Below are 19,820 nucleotides of genomic sequence, written 5' to 3'. Positions count from 1 at the left end.
AAGCAATGTAGGAATTACAGTATGGTTACATCTATTTTTCAAGTGAATGATTATAATGAATACAGGTAAAAACATGTTTTTCATCTCCCTAACATGATTAAACATTTTATGTATTACAGGTGAAAAACAAATTATCTCAAGAACCTACATACATTCATACCCAAGCAATGTGTTATAGATTAACCATGTAGGCAAGCAAGATATTCTTCTCAGTCAGGTCTGTTACTGGCAGGCAGCGATTTGCAGTTACAAAGAAAGGGCCAATTACTTTATTACTTATCTTGAAAGGTAACCTTATAAGGAATCTTAAAGGAATCACAAACCTAAACTTTTATATATAAAAAAGAATCAGTCAGCCCTCCTTTAAAACTTTAGGGTACATACACACTCATCAATAGTTTATTATATCAGGAAATTGAGGGTAGGAATGGGTGGTACAAGGAATTAATCATCACCTTTTGTCATCAACCAATCCTAGCAAGAAAGGCACATCAGCTAATAATAATTGGGCTGCTTTGTTCTTGTTCCCTGGCCTTAATGAGTTTCCCTGGCCTAAGCTCATGTGTTCTAGCTGTGTAACACTTCTTTGTATATATTTTTATTTATCAAAACTCTGTATAAACTAATATTATTATCAATCAGGCAGTATAGCTTAGGACAGAATCATCTTCATGATAATCCACAGGTAAAAATGCCCAGTAGAATGGGTTGTTTTCATGAGATGAACACACTACATTACAGGCAGTGGGGATCTCCCCACACTCATTCATACCACGCCAGATACCAGCAAAAGATGGCAGCAGCAAACATATAAAGAACAGCAGAAGCAAAAGACATACTGGGGTCTTTGGTCCATTATCCAGAAAGTCAGGACACAAACTCAAGGCCTGGAACCTGGAGGTATGAGTAGATGCACAGTACATGGAGCATAATGCTGCTTCTTGGCTTGATCCTCCTGGCTTGCTCATTTTGTTTTCTTATAGCACCCATGACCACCAGCTCAGAGATGGCACCATCCACAGTGAACTGGCCCCTCCTACATCAATTATCAATCAAGAAAATGCATCATAGGCTTCCTCACAGGCTGACCTGGTGGGGACATTCTCTTAGTTGAGGTTATCTTTTCCTAAATGACTTCAGCTTGTGTCAAGTTGACACAAAACTACCTAACATAGGGTGTTAAAAATTCTAATGAGTAGGCAAATTGGCAGTGATAAATGAATGGTGATAAGTAACTGAGTTTGGTAAATTTTTATGCAAAATGTAAAATAATATCATGTGATTCAGGTTGAGCATCCTTTAATCCAAAGTGCTTGATACTAGGAATGTTTAAGACTTGGGGATATTTTAAGACTTTGGGATATTTACATAGGTTTTCCAGGACAAATGTCTCAAGCCCTAACATAAAAATCTAATATCCAAAATGTTGCAAAAAGCTTCAGGTTTTTTTTTTAATCTTCCAATTAGAGATACTAGACCTGTATAATTTTGTATGACTCTGTGTATTACAACATTAACATAGCTGTGTGCCCACCCTTGGATATGTAAATTGGTTTAGTTTCCCTTTTTATTAGCATATATTATACACAATAATCAATCTTCATTGTCATACATGCATATTATTTGTTTTGATCACGTTCACCTCATTACCCTTCTCTAGTCCTCTTTCCCACTCCTGCTGATACCTGTTCTCTTCATAATTAGTCCCCTTTCATGTCTCATTTGTTTAGTTATCCAGGGAGTTTAATTACAGTTACTTGCCATGAGCATGGGTGGGTGGGAGTTATTTGCAGGACCATGGGTAACTTAACAGTGGCCACACTACTCAAGAGAGTGTCTCCCCTTCTTGTAGCAGCTATTTTATATTGGATGACTAAAAGGGGGGCTCTTCCCAGGTAATGCTAATTCTCTCTCAGCCTGTAATTCTTTATCTGGGGGTTGGACCCTGTGAGACTTCCACATTAGCGTGTCTATTGATACAGAGAGGTGTAGCTCTCACCCCTCATCAAAGAAACTTCCCCTACAGCAATTGGAGACCATAAAGAAAACCTCAACCAGACACAATGTAGATATCAGTGGATCATGGGGACCCTTGTCACAATGGATACAGCTACAATACAACTACTGTGCCTAAGGCTCAGAGAACATCATGGAAGAGCTGTAGGATAATTGTAAGAGTGAGAGGACCAAGAAGACTGTTGTGAGATTGTGTTTCCTAGAAATGACTGCTAAACAAGATCTGAACAATTGCAATATCAATCGATCTTCATTTTTTATAAACCTACATAATTCACTTACTGATTATTTACCTATGTGCTTAACAGACATTTATTGATGACTTCCTATATATTAACATAATTATTTTATTTTTAATATTTTAGTTGAATTTCCCCTACCTTTCCTCCCTCTAGCCCTACATACATACATGCATGCATGCATACGTATGTAACAGTAGTAATCAAAGACATAGAGGCTTTCAACAACATTGCTTTCTAAGTACGTTTACCATTTAAAAACTGGATTCAGTTCTTAATTTTTTAAAAAATACCAATATATTCTACATTTCAGGAACATTTACTTTTGTCTCTTAGCCAAAATGCCATGGAATTAATATAGAAATTCAAACATAGATGTGATAATGGTATACAAATTTACAGTTAGTGAAATGGCTGAGTGAGTAAAAGCACTTGCTAGGCAAGCCTGAGGACCTGGGTTCAGATCCCCACAACCAACCCAAAAGGCTGAATGCACAGCATGAATACCTATAATCCCAACATTTCTACAGGGAAAAGGGAAATAGAGATTGTAGACTCCCCTGAGGTTTGCATGCTAAGTCCTCTGGCAAATGCATTGGGAAAACAGCATAGATGTCTTATCTCAAAGAAGGTGAAGGCAAGAACCAGCACCTGAGGTTGTCCTGTGACCTCTCCATGTGCACCATGGCATGCACACGTCTATATTCACATGCACAAATGTTCTCTCTCTCTCTCTCTCTCTCCCTCTCTCTTCCTCTCTCTCTCAAACACACACACACACACACACACACACACACACACACCTCATACAACACAGGCCCCTTATTTGAGGTTAACTATGCTGTAATACTCTACTGCACACGCCTAGTTTTGGTTTTGTTACGTAATGCTATGTGCTGTTGTAATTTTTAGCTGAAATGATTCTTTGTTCTAACAATATCTTGGCTCATGTCTGTTGAACTAAATGAAAAATGTAACAAATGAATTTTCTTTCTGTGGGGGGCTAAAGTTTTTACTTTATGAACTTTAGTTGTGAGTGTTTTGGGACTGATAAGAGATGAGGTGAAATAGAGAAAACTTTGAATTGTTCTTTAAAGATTCTTTGAGATATCATTTTTTTTTCAGACAAACAACTGTGTAGCCTAATGAAATCAAGTAATGGTGGTGAGGATGTTGGTGTTGGTGGTGGTGATGGTGATATTTTGTGGTGGTGATGATGATATGATGATAGTAGAGTTTGTTGAGGTAGTAGGGGTGGTGGTGATGATGGTGAGGATGATGGTGAGAGCAGAGTTTGTGGTGGTGATGGTGATGAGGGTGGTGGTTGAGGTGAAAATGATGATGGTGATAATGGTGATGAAAAACAGATTAACTGTTCTAAAGAAATAATAAAACTATTATGTGCAATAGGAGATAATACAGACTATGGGTATTTGGTTAAATTTTTGGCCAATTTCAAAATATTCCTAGTGAAAAAGGAAATCATTACTAGACGTTCTTGGAGTAACATATAAAGAAGATAATTTAAACAGTCAAGTCTAGGATGGTTATAGAAGGCAGAAAATTGGAAGAGACCCATTCTTAGCACCTGGGTATAATAGCGGATATAGAAATTCTGGTATGATGACAACTGTAAAAACAATACACCTAAAGAATTACCAGACTTTGGCCAGGCGGTGGTGGCACATGCCTTTAATCCTAGCACTCGGGAAGAAGAGCCAGGATGATCTCTGTGAGTTCAAGGCCAGCCTGGGCTACCAAGTGAGTTCCAGGAAAAGGCGCAAAGCTACACAGAGAAACCCTGTCTCGAAAAACCAAAACCAAAAAAAAAAAATTACCAGACTTTGGCATTGACATGACAAGTCAAATACCATACAAAAAAAAAAAATGATCTCAGGCTTTTTAGTACTTGGAAATATACAGGATTGTTAGAGGGGCTAATTCTGTGAGGTAAAGTAATTCTTTGAAAAGATCCTGGAAGGCACTGTGGGAGGCAGTGTCCTTTAATGTCCTCAGGGCACAGAGATCATGAACTTTGTTATTGAATGTCTTGTATAAGAGGCTTTCTAAAATGCAAAGAACCTTGGCTGGTTCCCAGCCAATGGGTGAAAAGAACAGAATCTTACAAGGAAGAACCATCCCAAAGTATCCCTCAAAAGCAGAGGGATGAACCATGGAGTTCAGTGACTGCATGAGTAAAGAGAATGTGTACAGATACATTGTCGGAAAAAAACAAAACAAAACAAAACAACCAAAATAGCCCAGGGAGGCAGAGGATCTCATATGAAGAAGGCAACTAAAATCTTGATTTAGCTTGGGTCTGCACAGAAGTAACTTCACAGACTGGGCCCCAAATTGAGAGGGGTGGGGTTGGGAGTGGAATGTGTTAAACTGTAGACCAGACAAAATATATGCTCTTCTAGGACTTGTCTAAGCAAGTGCTCATAGTGTATAAAAATGTGACTTGAGAGCATCTGCCATGTAGTAGATGTTCAGTGTATATTAAGTGGATGAATGAACTATTTATTACCTTTGTCTTGCACACATCCTATATTTTTTGGTGTATTTACTGAATGTGTGTTCATAGGTGATCTTAGTAAAAGAGATATAGAGACTAGGAAACTGCTAGCCAAGTTGCAGATATCCCTGAAGGATGCAGAAGGAGAAAATAGAGGTTCTCAGAAACTCTGTAAAAGTGAAGAATTATAAAAACAGAATTCCAAAGGTGGGAGGATCTTGCAACTAAGAAACCCAAACCTATTACTGCATGGATATGCATTTGAAGGCCAGTTTTGTTAAATAACTTACCATATATATGTCAAGGTCCCGTTCCAGGAAATTCAAACCACACTAGCTATTTTAAGCATGAAAGGATTTAATGTAAAGAATTAAATGCACATTAAATTTTTGGAAGGATTGCAGGAGTAGCTTCTAGTCTTTGGATCTAGGATGGCTGCCCAGAAGGGGAGAGCAGATTGGCCCACCCATGTGCTGTTATTGCTGCAAAAGTCAGAGAACAGGAGAAAAAGATGAAGTCTCCTGATGGTCCCTCAAGATGCTGTTCAAGGGTAATAAAGCACTGTTTCTGCTCCTCTCCCCCCTTTCAGGATCCACTCAGCTGGTACTTAACCTAGGACCCTGAGAAACTAGGCTTTCTCCAGGGACTAGTTCCCTGATGAGTTTATCCAGTCCTAGACACTCAGCCCTAAACACAGGTACATAAGAGCACAACGAAATGGGCCGAGTGGGAAGGGAGGGATAGAGAGGGTGTGTGTGTGTGTGTGTGTGTGTGTGTGTGTGTGTGTGTAGCAATACTAATTAAAAATAGGTTCTGAATTTGAGAGAGTTGTGTGAATACTGAAGGAGTTGGAGGAAGGGGAGAAGGCATGGGAATTATGTGAATGTAGTATTCATAGATAAAATTCTTGAAAAAATAAAGATTTTTGAAGTAAAAATTGTCACAAATCTTTTAAATTATAAAACCATGAGTTTAGATAGAAGAGGACCCACTTTCTTATTCCATGAAGGTTCATTCTGAGTTTCTTATTGCTCTTGTTGACTTTAAGAGAGGGCCCACAGTGAACCTTAATGTATGAAATTCTTGCCTCCGCCACTGTAGCAAATGTTAAAGGCTCACCTCAATTTTCTATCATCGGAATGTGATTTTTACAGGCCTGGTTCTTTAAAAAGTGCAGTGCCAAATATAGTCAGTAGATATTTCAAATATCCCATTCTTTGGACTAAGGTGTTTGTTATGGTTGACATTTCTTGAATGGCTTCCACGTTTGTGCTGTGTATCCCCTAAGCAGGCTGCTCCACCCCCAACTCTTGGAAGCAGGTTTTCTCCAAACACGTTTACAATACCTTTTGGCTCAGATAGTTTTTAATCAACCACAAAATTCCCGTCCGTTTATAAGAAAAGTGAATATAAATCTTTGAGGTTCACTGAGTGCCTCTCAGCCCTCACTTCTCTGCTTTCTGCACAATGCCGTCAGTGTCAACACATGGTCACAAATATTTTATGTCTGACCAAACCTGTTTTTTACTATGGGACTATTGCCAGGGCTTATGCTGAGCATTCCACTGTTACCTGGCTTCCACAGATCTGAATAGACTGTGTATGCAGTCACTAGGAAAATGTGGTTGTGAATTCTAAGTCATGTTACTGATACAGAGAAGGCCAGTACTCCTAAGCTACCAGACACTCAAGGCAAAGCCAAATCCAAGTGGCCTTCCAGTCCTGGCCAAGATGGAACCACATAGAGTAGCTCATCTTCCTGCTTGCAACAAACAGAAATGGACAAAGTACATGAAAAAAAGTGTACATGGTAGTGGATATCAAACAGTGAACCAGAATGACCTCCAAGAGATGAGGGTTGAAAAAAAAGGGGGCAGGGCATTCAGGAATACCTGGACTTACTGGCCTAAGGGTTTCTAGTCTGAGTCTCAGGGTATGAGAATACAGGCAAAGCCTGAACGATTTCTAGAACTGAGACGTCAGAGCTGAGAGTCACATGACTGAAGATGTGTGAAGAGGGATGGACACAAAGATACAATTCTACAGGTCTACACAGAGTCCTTGGTCTTCTGTAGCTGAGTTCTGATCGGTGCTTACATTTGTGGAAATAGGCAAAACTTAGAAAATCCCCCCCCTGCCTGGAGTAGAGGTACCAGTGTCACGTCTACAAGGAGCTGTTGCGGGTCAGACTGCAGCTTCTCAGGATCCCCACAGCACTGGAGGATGCCCAGAATGGGTGTGCCTCAGTAGCAGTCATTAACTCTAGATGGAGGCTACTTTGGCTCTGCCTAATAAATCTTACACATAACACCCAAAAAGAACAAACTGTTTTCATGTCATTTAACTGCATCCAAGGGGAAGCTCAAGAATATTTATAGGAAGACAAATATATCCAGCAGCCAAAAAGATAAAATTTACAATGTTGGCTTACTTAATCAAAAATTACCAAGTATGCAAAGAAGCAGAAAAATGCAACTCATAAATGATGACAAAAAGCAGTTTTTTGAAACCGGCCCAGAATTGACAGGAATGTTAAAATTAGCAGAAAAAAAAATTAAAAACCCTACTAAGCAAAATAGTTTCTCAAAGCTTGTAAGTTACCTTTTTTTAAAAATCTGCCTCCCCTTTTCCCCGTTCCCCTAAACCCTCTCTGTCTCTCTTGGCCTTTGCAGCTTTCCCCAATCACAAGTGGGACGTCCGCACTGCCGTACTGGAGCTCATTTCATAATCCGTTCAGTTCCCTTATGACTCCTTTGCTGTGGACTTCAGCTGTCACAACCTTAATGGCTTAAGGCGATACCCAGCATTTTTGGTTCTGTAGGTCAGAAGTCTGAGGTCCTAGACAAGTTCTATGTCTAGTACATCATAAAACCAAAATAAACTAGTCAATGAGCTATATCCCTAAACTTCTTTCTTACTTTTTACTTTGAGATGAGGTCTCATTAAATTGCTCAGGCTGGCTTTGAACTCACCCTCTAGCCTGGCCTAACTTGGACTTCCTGTTTCAACCTCCCTACTAGAGTAGCTGGAATGATAGCCCTGACTTGATCTATGATCTGGAGGCACTGGTTAATAATACTATTATAGGATTGTTCAGAATGTTGGCAGAATTCTGTTCTTTGTTCTTGTAGTCCTGGAATGTCTGGTTTTTGGCCAGTTATTGACAACTAAGGTGTGCCACTAGCCTTTCTCTGATCCTACAGGCTTCTTTTCAGAACTAGTAATAGCACTTCAAATCCTTCTCAGAGTTAGCTAGCATTCCTAACAGCTTCTGTAGCTGCCAGGCAGAAAAAGCTCTCTGCTCTCAGTGGCTCAGGTTGGAACAGCCCCTGCCTGGCCTATGTGTCTGTGTGCTGATCATTGATAGTCTATAGCATGGTCTTAGGAACAGAACATACTGTCATTTCCTGTGCCTTAAGACCTTCATAAAGCAGTTCTTGAAATTCACCTACCACATTATTGAATCTATTCTTATTTTATTTAGGTTTTGCAACTGCTTTCTGAAACGTCAGCAAGATAGATATTAATGTACTTACATATTACTCAGATTTTGTTACTTCAACAAAATACTCAAGGCAAGCCACTCATAAATGAAGTTTATTTAGACCACAACTTTGGTGTTTTAAGGCTACGGCATGCACATCAGCTGTTATGGTAAGGGCTCTTTCTGTGCATCATGTCATGGTGGATGACAGTTGTTGGGAACAAGAAATGACATCTTGATATAGGAATTCAGAGAATAGCTAGGTTCTTAGAGTCCTATCTCAGGACACAGCTCCTGTGAACTGGGCCCCACCTCTTCAAGATTTCAAAACTTCTTTTAATACCACAGTTAAGAACCAGGCTCCCAACACACAAACTTGTTGGACACAGACCATGTTCAGCCATAGTACTGAGTACATGTAAAAAGTTAGCAAGTATCTCAAGCAAATATAATGTAGATATTCGTGTGTACTATTTCATCACTTTGCGAGGTCTCTGCCTGTGCCCTCCCTTCTTTTGAAAACCTCATATAAAACTGCACTTCCTTGGCTTTGCTCCATTTGTTCTCTTCATACTATTTTATTCTTCTTATTACATATGTGTCATTAATCTTACCACTGCAGTATTGGCCCTATGAAGGAAGACAAGTTTGGCCCATTCCTGCTAGATTGATTATTTGTGTTTAGAAAAATGGCAGGGAAAATTCCAAGATTTTTTATGGTATTTGTCTCAAAGAATAAATAGAAATGCTAATACTTAATATTTTGGTTATGATTAGTTTTGTAAACTTGTGTTACTCATTCTCAATGACTTTGTAGAAAAATAATGACTCTTGCAGAATTTCTGGGAATATTTGAGATAAAATGACTTTTAACTTCCCAATAAGGAGACACAGAGGAGGTGACTGGTAGAAATGGTATGAGCTTTGAAACTGACAGCTGTGAAATGCAAGCCCATCTCTCTATACACTGGGGCTTTTTCAGAACTTCCTAGGTGTGCTGGATGGTCAGACTGTAAAAGTAAATTGGGTGTGATCCCCTCTTTCTCTGTCTTCACCGCTTGATTTAATGGAACTCAACTACAGAAGTCATAAATATGAAAGAACAGAATTTAGTGAAAACAAAGAGAAATGCTAGAGTGCTGTTAAGTATATAAAATATTAAAATATAAAGAATATAAACTGTACTGCCTTTGAAAAATAACCTTAAGATTTTAGTAACTATATTAGTATACAGTATATATTAAGAAAAGAAATGATTATTGATAACGAAGTCTTTAAAGTAAAATTAAGCCAAAAAAGATCAATTCATAAGGTAAAATAGAATATAGAGTCCCTTCCAAATGACTGTATAGCTAATAATAATTTTCTAAATAATAGTGGAAAAGACTCTTGATGGTTGTATAGTTTCAAGTGTCAGGAACTCACATCAAACTGTTTTAAGCAAAAGTCAAAGAAATAAATGAGGGAGAAGTACTTTATCATTTCATTAAACTGAACAGACGTAGGGGGGTCGAGTGAGGAAGAGTGAGGGTCACCTCCTCTGACTGTACCTCTGTGGCTGCATGAATTGCTTGGAGGAAGCTTCCTCACACCTAGAGTTGCTGGATTAGCAAATGACAGTGTGCTATTTTCATTTCATGCTGAATCTCAGAAAAATAATGAATGTATTTTTAGTATTAACAATATCCCCTATAATATTAGGGCAAAAAAAAAACAACCTTTTATTTATCTTCCATTTAACTTTACAGGGAATATTGTACTTTTTTTTCTGACAACCTTGCCCAGTTGTGGAGATTTCAGTTATTAAAAAATAGACAAAATTCTGGAGAAAGATGGAAAATGTTTTGGGGAATGTTGGGGAACTCAAGAGAGGGATTTAGGGGTGGATATGATGAAGATGCATTGTTTATATGTAAAAATTTTAAAATAGAAATGGCAGCAACCTGGCTGAATAAGGGACAGTGATAAAAATCTATTAGTACCACATGAGTGCAGGAATATGCCTTTCTGTAGACACCGAGAGGGTGAAGGAATGCAAAACTAAATCTAGGTAAATAGACCCCAGTACATGAAATTACACATAAAATGGACAAAAGCAAGCTGTAAATAAGAGACCCTGTAGAAGATGTAGGAGGAGCAGATTCCGAAAAGAAAATCTGGCAAAGATTCCTGTTAGGCGTCCATTACTCCATCCTCATTCTTGGGTATGGCACCTCCCATATCTAAGCATATGCTGCAGAGGAGCCTGGCCTTAGGCACAAGACTGATTTTTTTTTTCCTGCCTGAGACAGACTGAAGCATCTATTCTTGTCAACTAGGGATGGTTTTTAACTGTGTGTGGTTGGATTCTGGCCATTGAAATAGCTGAATGTACCAAAAGATTCTGATAAACTTTCTACTTACTCCTAGGAAAGACCCATAGGGAGGTTCAGACTGTAAGACACATAGGGCGGTCCAGTCTGTAAGATGCATAGGGAAGTCCAGTCTGTAAGACCCATAGGGAGGTCCAATCTGTAAGACCCATAGGGAGGTCCAGTCTGTAAGACCCATAGGGAGGTCCAGTCTGTAAGACCCATAGGGAGGTCCAGACTGTAAGACATATAGGGAGGTCCAGCCTGTAAGATGCATAGGGAGCTCCAGCCTGTAAGATGCATAGGGAGCTCCAGCCTGTAAGATGCATAGGGAGCTTCAGTCTGTGAGACATATAGGGAGTCCCAGTCTGTAAGATGCATAGAGAGGCCCAGTCTGTAAGGCATATAGGGAGGTCCGCTCTGTTGGAGCTGACTGATGGTAGAATTGATGAAGCTGTTTTAAAAGAAGGAAATTAACCTGAAGAGAGTTTGTATATCAACAGTAGCTGGATGGTCAAAGGTGGAAGGATCTGTGCCATTGCTAATCTACTGATGGAATTACTGTAGAATCCCCATTCTTCTGGACCTCTTTGTCATGCAACTAATAGAATCCGTTACTGCTTACAATGTTGCAAGTCAAGTGGGTCTTTAAAATGAATAATAACTGAGAACATTCTAACTGACATGCAAAGATTTTTATTAAAAGTCACTTTATGGTTTGGATATTGAAGTGACTTTTAAATTTTTGTTTGCTAAATGATTATCAAACTAAAGCATGCAAGCATTTTATATATATATATGTGTGTGTGTGTATATATATATATATATATATATATATATATATATATATATATATTACCTCAGAAGTAGAATTCTGTACTTAAAAATGCTGTACATCATCCCTTGAAGCAGTTACCAACAGTTAAACAAGTGCAAATATATACTGTTTACAGTCAGGACTTTGGAGGGAAAACATGGACAGTCAGATTCATTAAATGGAAATGGTATATTTTTTTAGAGCAGCAATTCTTTTTAAATTTTCTTTTTTTCATTTTTTAAATTTATTTATTAAATTAAATTTTACATATCAGCCACGGATTCCCTTGTTCTCTCCCCTCCCACCCACCCTCACCTTCCCTCCAGCCCACCCCCCATTCCCATCTCCTCCAGGGCAAAGACTCCCCCGAGGATTGAGTTCAACCTGGTAGATTCAGTCTAGGCAGGTCCAGTCCCCTTCTCCCAGGCTAAGCCAAGTGTCTCTGTATAAGCCCCAGGTTCCAAACTGCCAGTTCATGCACTGAGGATAGGACCCGGTCCCACTGTCTGGATGCCTCCCAAGCAGATCAAGCTAATCAACTGTCTTATTTATCTGGAGGGCCTGGTCCAGTTGGGGGCTCCTCAGCTATTGGTCCATAGTTCATGTGTTTACTTTCGTTTGTATATTTGTCCCTGTGCTTTTCAGAGCAGCAATTCTTTTGTGCAGCTTCAGAGTTCACATCATAATTTGGCCTACACATAGTTCTTTGGACTATCATTATGTAATTTACTTGCTGGTAAAGGCTTTTTACAGTAGTATTCTATTTCTTTGTACAATAGCACCCTCATACATTTGGAGGCCGGCACTATGCCTCATTAGGAATGAAACTTTAACTATGAAAAACAAGATGTTGGTAGAAAGATCACTATATGATAATCCGGATAGGGTGACATGATGAAGTTGGCCACCCTCTGTTTCTGGTGTGAATAGATGACATTTGTTGGATTTTACATCTATTTTTGGCTCTGATCTTAGGTTCTCCACCTACTCTTGGAAAACCAGCCTGTGGTATTCCAGTGACTTCATTTCCAGCACAGTATTCCATTCATGGAGAAGGCCAAATTTCTATATAGACCCACTCTGTGTTTCTTACTACTGCAAAACAATATGCTTCTTCCTTATTTTTCCATGTCAGTGCACCGTTAGGAAATGTCATGTGATTTGTTTGAGTTATTTGTTTACTTATTTAGTACATTTTTACCATTTACATTATCTCCATGAAATGCCACTTGCATTTATTCCCACAGATGCATGAAGAAGAAACCTAGGCAACAATTATATGGGGTCAGTGTTACGTGTGTTAGGATTAGACTCTGAGGCATAGGGGGTTTTGTTGTTTTTAATCCAATGAGGATGATGACCTAAACATGATAGAAGGGTCATCCCTCATTTATTAGTTCAACCTGGGGTTGCTCTGGAGCTTTTGTGGGACCCCACACTCACAGATCTCCCATGCTCCTCTATGTAACCAGTCTGCCATACTCCACACCTGCCTTCATCCCAAGGCTCCTCCGCCAGTTCCTGGTGTTAAGCTTCAGGAGCAGAAAGGAATGCTTAGTGGAGAACCAGGAATACACCTACAAAGTCAAATCACTTTCCTTTGCAGAACTTTGGGAAAGCCTTCCACAGAAGCTTGTATGGGTCTTGTGTGCAAGTGACCCATGTATAAGCAAGGTTTCTGTTTAGGTGTTCTTAATCATATCTTAAGTCTCCATGTACTCCTTAATCACACTATGTGGAATGACATTTAGTTGAGCTTATTTCTATCTTAGATAAAGTGGGCATTCTGCTCTTTGGAAGGAGAGACTAGATAATAAGCCCAGAATCTTGTCACCATCTCTCATCCAGGGCGATGTTTGCCTTGAGCCCTGAAGCTATCTGTATCTGATACAGAACTCAGTCAAAACATACACCTTTCAGACTTTGACTCGTTCTTCTTTCAGAGGATAGAACTTCTGAGATAAAAGACAAGTTGACTAACAACTACACTTTGATTTCCTGTGAATAAAATATGCCAGTTCCTTCTTGAAAATCATTTAAGACCAAGTGTTCAAAGCGAGTAGTAACATAAGTTATACCATATTTTAGTAAGTTCAAAATTGTGCTACAGCACTGAAGAATCTTCATTTAACATTAAAAAGAGCTGCACATGTTATGACTAAATTGATAAGTTATATGTCTCCTAAAAATTCACTCCAACAAATAATAAAGTTGTGCATTTGAAAAATAATATTACCATTAGCACACTAGTGGGTGAGTAAAAGGTTACAATAAAAATGTTTCCAGCCGGGCGGTGGTGGTGCACGCCTTTAATCCCAGCACTCGGGAGGCAGAGGCAGGCGGATCTCTGTGAGTTCAAGGCCAGCCTGGGCTACCAAGTGAGTTCCAGGAAAGGCACAAAGCTACACAGAGAAACCTGTCTCGAAAAACCAAAAAAAAAAAAATGTTTCCAATATATTAATTAGTATGTGTCAATAATTTCCAAGGTAAATTCCAAAAATCTACAGTTCTCCAAAAGGAAAAAATCACTCAAAGAATATATATCATTTGCTAGTCTGAAAAATCAACCATTGATGTTGTAAAGTTCCTTATTGTGGAACACTTTTGACCATTAAACTCATCATTAGGTTTTCCTGTTCAGGAGAGCCCCAACTGCCCTTACACTCACATTTCCTATATGAATACTACTTCCTACACCTCAACCCCTACTAAACTTAAGTGCAGGGATTCTATGTATATTAGCTACATCCAGCCTGACAAGCTGCTCTATCACATGATCAAGATGAGCATCAGGTTCTAAATATGAAATAGGTGGAGCATCATGCACTGTGGTACAAATCTTCTCACCTGCAACAATGGGAGCCATTACTCTTCTGTCCACTATACTAAAAAATAGACCGATTGTTATGTCAACTCGTGTGCACAATGTGTGTGTCCAGCCTTGCGCAGGCGGCCAAAGGTGCGGTGGGATCCTGATTGTATTGACTGTGTCATGTCCAGAAGTAGCAGCACTTCACGGCCTTTCGCCCCGTTTTCCAGCTCTTAAATTCTTCCCACCCACTCTTTCATAATGTTTCCGGAGCCTTCGAGTGGACGGTATAAATGTTTTCTTTAGAGCTAAGTGCTCAACCGTTACTGATTTTCAGCAACTTGAACAATCATATGTCTCCGAATTCACCGTTGTTCACTGCAAAGAGAAAAGCTTATGTGAGTAATGCTGGGCCTCATGTTTGTCTGAGTATAAACATAATTATTTCGAAGGCAGCTTGGTGCCGTGACAATTTAGCTGAACAATAGTACTAGGTTACCTCCCCCAGGGCCTGACCAGTGGGGTTTTTGACCGGGTTTACATTGGCAAGGCCTAAATTTCCTTTTATGGAGAAGGCTTTTTTTTTTTTTTTTTTTTTTTTGGTTTTTCGAGACAGGGTTTCTCTGTGTAGCTTTGCGCCTTTCCTGGAACTCACTTGGTAGCCCAGGCTGGCCTCGAACTCACAGAGATCGGCCTGCCACTGCCTCCCGAGTGCTAGAATTAAAGGTGTGCGCCACCACCGCCCAGCTTAGGAGAAGGCTTTTTATTCAAGCACAGAGCAAGTGGTTACTGCCATAACGATCATGACACTGTTCTACCAGTATGTACAACTTACCTGGCAGATTGGTATTATAGTTCACATGATTCATAGCTAGGTAAACTCACTGATGATTTTTCTCTACCAGAAACCAGAATAGCACTTTCTAGCACAGTGAAATCTAACCTTCAGAGAGGAGGCTTCCAGACCAGTTCCAACTTAATTTTCACACCAAGCAACCAATAATTCGGTGTCTGCAGCAATAGGATCTTATCCTTCAGTTCTGGTGGTCAATTAAAAAAACAATGGCAAGACTCTGTATGATTTGGGAGTCATTTGGGGTATCCCTGGTCAATAGCTCATGACGAGATACCACACACCTGGCACTGTGGTTTTTGTTTAATAACCCATAGCTTTTAGGGGGAGCTTTATCTAACCATACAAGGTGTCTCCTTTCTAATTATTTTTTCCCATAAATTATACTTTGTAGATTGTTTATAAGATAGTTGATTTCCATATGGGTCTTCTGTAACCCCTTCATTTTGATTAACCCTCCTCTTCACCTCCTTGTCTCCCATACACCTCCACCCCTCCTTGCTTGTACCTTTCCAACTCAGTTATCCTCAACTCTATGTTTATAACATCTGTACTTTATTATACCCTCACACCTATTGCATCCCCTTCCTAGTGGCCTCTTTCTAGATTTATGGCCTCACATAACCTTATTTCCTTGGGGCAGCACCTCTAATTGAACGTAGAGCTAGGCTGGAAGTCCAGTTTCCTTCTCTGTACTAATCTGCCATAGTCTCTTGTGACAGGATCTCTCTGAACCTGAAGCCATTCCATCAATCCTGAGCAATCCTCCTATCCCTTTTCACACATGTAGGAAGCCATGTTCAGTCTTTACCCATGGATGCTGAGCTTTGATTCGGGTCCTCACACTTGCATAACAAGCGTTCTTACCAGCCAAGCTGTTGTCCCTGCCCTAAGTATAAGGATTATTCCATTTCATAAATGAAGTGGCTGAGGGTCAAAGAGGTTGGTCATCTTACATAAAACTACAGTTGGATGGGTTGTTAAAAAGATTTGAACCTAAATTTGTCTGATTATAAAGTCCATGTATCTTAATCTTAGTATCCCAGGAAGTAGAAGCATATTGTAAGTTCAAGTGTGGAGAACACAGTCAGACAGTGAGACCCTGTCTTGGGGGAAAAAAGGAAAAAAAAAAAACTATGCTACTAATAATTTGGATGTTATATTCAAAAGAAACATACTAAGGCAAATTATTTATGAATGAATATACTTCACGGCCTCAGAGAATTATGATGTGTATAAGCGAAACTGCCTAAAGCTGTCCTAATGTTTGACACCCCCCACATGCAGACTTAAGGAAAATAAGATGGTACAGCACAGAGTAAAAGACAGACAAGAGTGCCCTTGGTTTTAAAGGTTCCTTTCTTTTTCTCCCATGTTCCCTTTTGTACCATAAATGTCTCTGCTCTTTCCATTTCTTTAAGGAGAAATGCAAAAGCCAGACTGGACGTGTCAGGGTGAATTGAACTGTCTCTCGGCAGTAAACCCTCACCCTTCTTCATTCATTCGTCAGCTTGATAATATAATGCTGTTGCTCACGTATTTCCACTGAACATTGCCTCTGGCAACCCTGCCAAACCAGACGTTTCTAGAACAGAGAGCTAATCCATCAGTAGTCCTGTCCGTACGCCCGCCATCACCTCTCACATTCTCAAATGTGCAGAGAGACTTGAGGGTGGATAGCAAAACTGTGTGCAGGTGCAGTTTCCAGACTCTTGAAAGAGCAGCTTTTGAAGGAAGCTTTCTGTTTGATGCGGATGATGGTGAGAATTATTTTTATAACATAGAGCCAATGAGTTCTCAGTGAGGAGAAAATCCCCAGCTAATGAATTAGGGACTGGGCTTGGGTTAAAGTGAAGTACAGTATAGCTTTTAAACCAAATAGTCATAAGCATAGCTTAAGCCAGTACATGCTGGGCAGGGATGGCCGTTTCTCTGTATTTGTGAGAGGCTGAAGAGCTGTGAGCAGGGTATGTACTTCCATGCCTCTAATCCCCATGTGGTTAGAACTTGGTCATCAGCCTTCTTGGCCAGTAGACATCCTTTCCTGCAACTTCACTAAAACCACAAAGGTGGGGAGGAAAATGCCTGTTCATTCATGTCAAGACTCTGATTCAGATGGCTCCCAGGCCTCCACACAGCATTCAATAAACCTCTATATAAAGCATGAGTCAGACTCAGTTCTGTCAAGCTTGTTTTAGACATCAAGGCATTTTATAGAATAAATTCCTTTCTGGGTTTTATGGACTTGAAATGGAAATGAACATACCTTCAGTTTTTTTTTAATGCCAGTATTTGAATGATATTAGTATTCAACTGATATTTCATGTTTTAATTCACCAAAGTTTTTCTTCACTATGGAGAATTTAGGTTATTAAGTGCAAACAGTATCTGCCTCATTCCTTCCCACACATGTGTCTATATATGAAATGTCCATTTAAGGAATTAAAGTACTTCTTTGATGCAAATAAAAGTAAATTGTGCTTATAATTGTATTTTTCTCTAACTAATTGTCATTTTCTGATTGATTCCTTACTTTGCTGTCTCACAAATTGAGACATACAGCAATGGATTTTTTAAATAAAATTTATAATTTTTTCAACACAACACAACTTTACATCATTAAAGAAATATTACACAGCATAAACAATTGTAACACATCTTTTTTTGTAAGATATCTTAAACTAATATTCCATAAAGGATATGGTCAGAAGCACTTGTCACTGATGTCTATCCTTTTCTCTCCAGCATTGTTTTGTGTCTACCCCCAGCCTCCTTGTTGCCCTGGTTGTCTGTTGTGTTTCCAGAGAACATCTGCTTGCTCAGGATTGATTCCTCCCTTGAGATCCTTGGGAGATCCTATTGACTAAATCTGCTTTGGGGTGAATTTTAGGGAATCATGATAATGCAAGTTTAGAGGATGCTGTAGGATCATGGGGTAAGACTTGTACCTGAAGACTGACCTGTTGTTAATGAATCTGTCAAACAGAGATATTGGAGAATACTCAGCCAGGCTGCTATGAGAATGAAACAATTGGCATAAGAATCGGGCATGTGTCTGGAACAACTGTGACAAGAAATAACCCCAACATTTTCACAACTGCTTGAACTGGACTGCTGTGTGAATATCAGCACTCAGCAGACAGCAAGAACAAGATAACTGGGCTCGTAGGGTGTCTCCCAAGGGCATTTCAAGTACATTAAGGCTCCTAGCCCTTCTGCTGTCCATCTGCAAGTCTATGGAGCATAGGGCTTCAAGTAGCAGACAACAGAGACCAAATGTCTACAGAGTGCAAGACTTCTCCATGAGAAAGCACTAAGTCCAGCTTCACCCACTCGTCTTTGTGTCCCTTTACAATCCTGGAAGTCTTACCCCAACAGTTTGAAGCTTGGACTTTGAGTGGACTGGATTAAGCTTTTTTTTTTTTTTTTTTAAATTTTATTTTATTTTACAATACTATTCAGTTCTACATATCAGCCACGGATTCCCTTGTTCTCCCCCCTCCCGCCCCTCTCCCCTTCCCCCAGCCCACCCTCCATTCCCACCTCCTCCAAGGCAAAGCCTCCCCCGAGGACTGAGATCAACCTGGTAGACTCAGTCCAGGCAGGTCCAGTCCCCAATACAGCAATGGATTTAACTGCTATTGAATGAGAGACCAGACAAATGTGCAGAACTATCTGGCTGTACCCATGCGTCTGCCCATTTTTTCCCTAGCCCCGTTCCCTAGACAACCATACCTCAACACAGTAAAGCAATGCATTAACCATGTCACTCTAACAACATGGCCAGGAATGGTTATCATAAAATGTATTTGTGTTGATATGGCAGAAGTTGATTTTTAAATTAAGGCTGTTGATAAGAGTGATTTAGGTTTATAGAGAATAAATTCTACACCCCATGATCATAGGATTGTAGATTAACCAGGGTTAACATAACACATAACATTTATTTAAAGGCTTTGTTGAATGATTCTATAACTGCTATATCCTGCTGCCTTTTCTCTGTCCTAGGATGCAGCAAGGAAAAGACTAACCACTCGTATCCTTGTGAATATTCAGTCTAGTTCAGTGGTTCATCTCCCAGGACAATAGTATAGCAATACTATTGTGTATTACTGTGAGTGTTGAGTATGTCAGGAGTCATTCTGAGCATACATATGTGCCTATTATTTTCCAAACAAAATGGAAGCAATATGTTAATGATTTGGATTATAGTGATGGCCCTGAAAAGAAATATTTCTAAGAAATTACTGGAAGGCCCATTGGGGAAACTGAAATGCCTGGGTTCCTTTTGTCTCTTAATAGAGTCGGATCGGGAAGGCCTTGATGATCTAGGTACAGTTTACAGCAACATTGGCCAGCAGCTGAATGAGACAATGAGGCGCCGCAGACACTCGGGAGAGAATGATTACAACATCGAGGTGCTTCTGGGAGTGGATGACTCTGTGGTCCGTTTCCATGGCAAAGAACATGTCCAAAACTACCTCCTCACCCTGATGAACATTGTGAGTAGTGACTCCTTTTTGAGGCTTTTGGCCATTTCAATGACATCTCCTGGTTAGTTAGTGTCCTCTGGGCACTGATAGAAGAACCTCACGCAAAAGCCTGTGCATAACAATGTTGTATCCAGACTCTGATCTATACTTCTAAAGTACAAGAATTCAGTCAAAGGAAACATGAAGTGAAAGTTCCTTTTTTGCCCAATCTACTGCTTTCTTTTGTGACCAAGTGATGTT

The 19,820-nt window shown here is 39.7% G+C and overlaps 1 protein-coding gene across 1 annotated transcript in view; it reads left to right on the top strand.

Annotated features, from left to right (window-relative positions):
- Adamts3 (ADAM metallopeptidase with thrombospondin type 1 motif 3) overlaps positions 1-19,820 on the top strand; it is a 110,464-nt gene that overhangs the window by 40,958 nt on the left and 49,686 nt on the right. The window contains exon 2 of the mRNA XM_028888092.2: positions 19,390-19,589. Within this exon, the coding sequence (XP_028743925.1) occupies positions 19,390-19,589 (200 nt within the window). The remainder of the gene's footprint in view (positions 1-19,389; positions 19,590-19,820) is intronic.

This window comes from Peromyscus leucopus, chromosome 10, assembly GCF_004664715.2.
Source record: "Peromyscus leucopus breed LL Stock chromosome 10, UCI_PerLeu_2.1, whole genome shotgun sequence".
NCBI lineage: Eukaryota > Metazoa > Chordata > Mammalia > Rodentia > Cricetidae > Peromyscus > Peromyscus leucopus.
The sequence above is the reverse complement of the archived record's forward strand: the minus strand, read 5'-3'. Positions and strand labels throughout refer to the sequence as shown.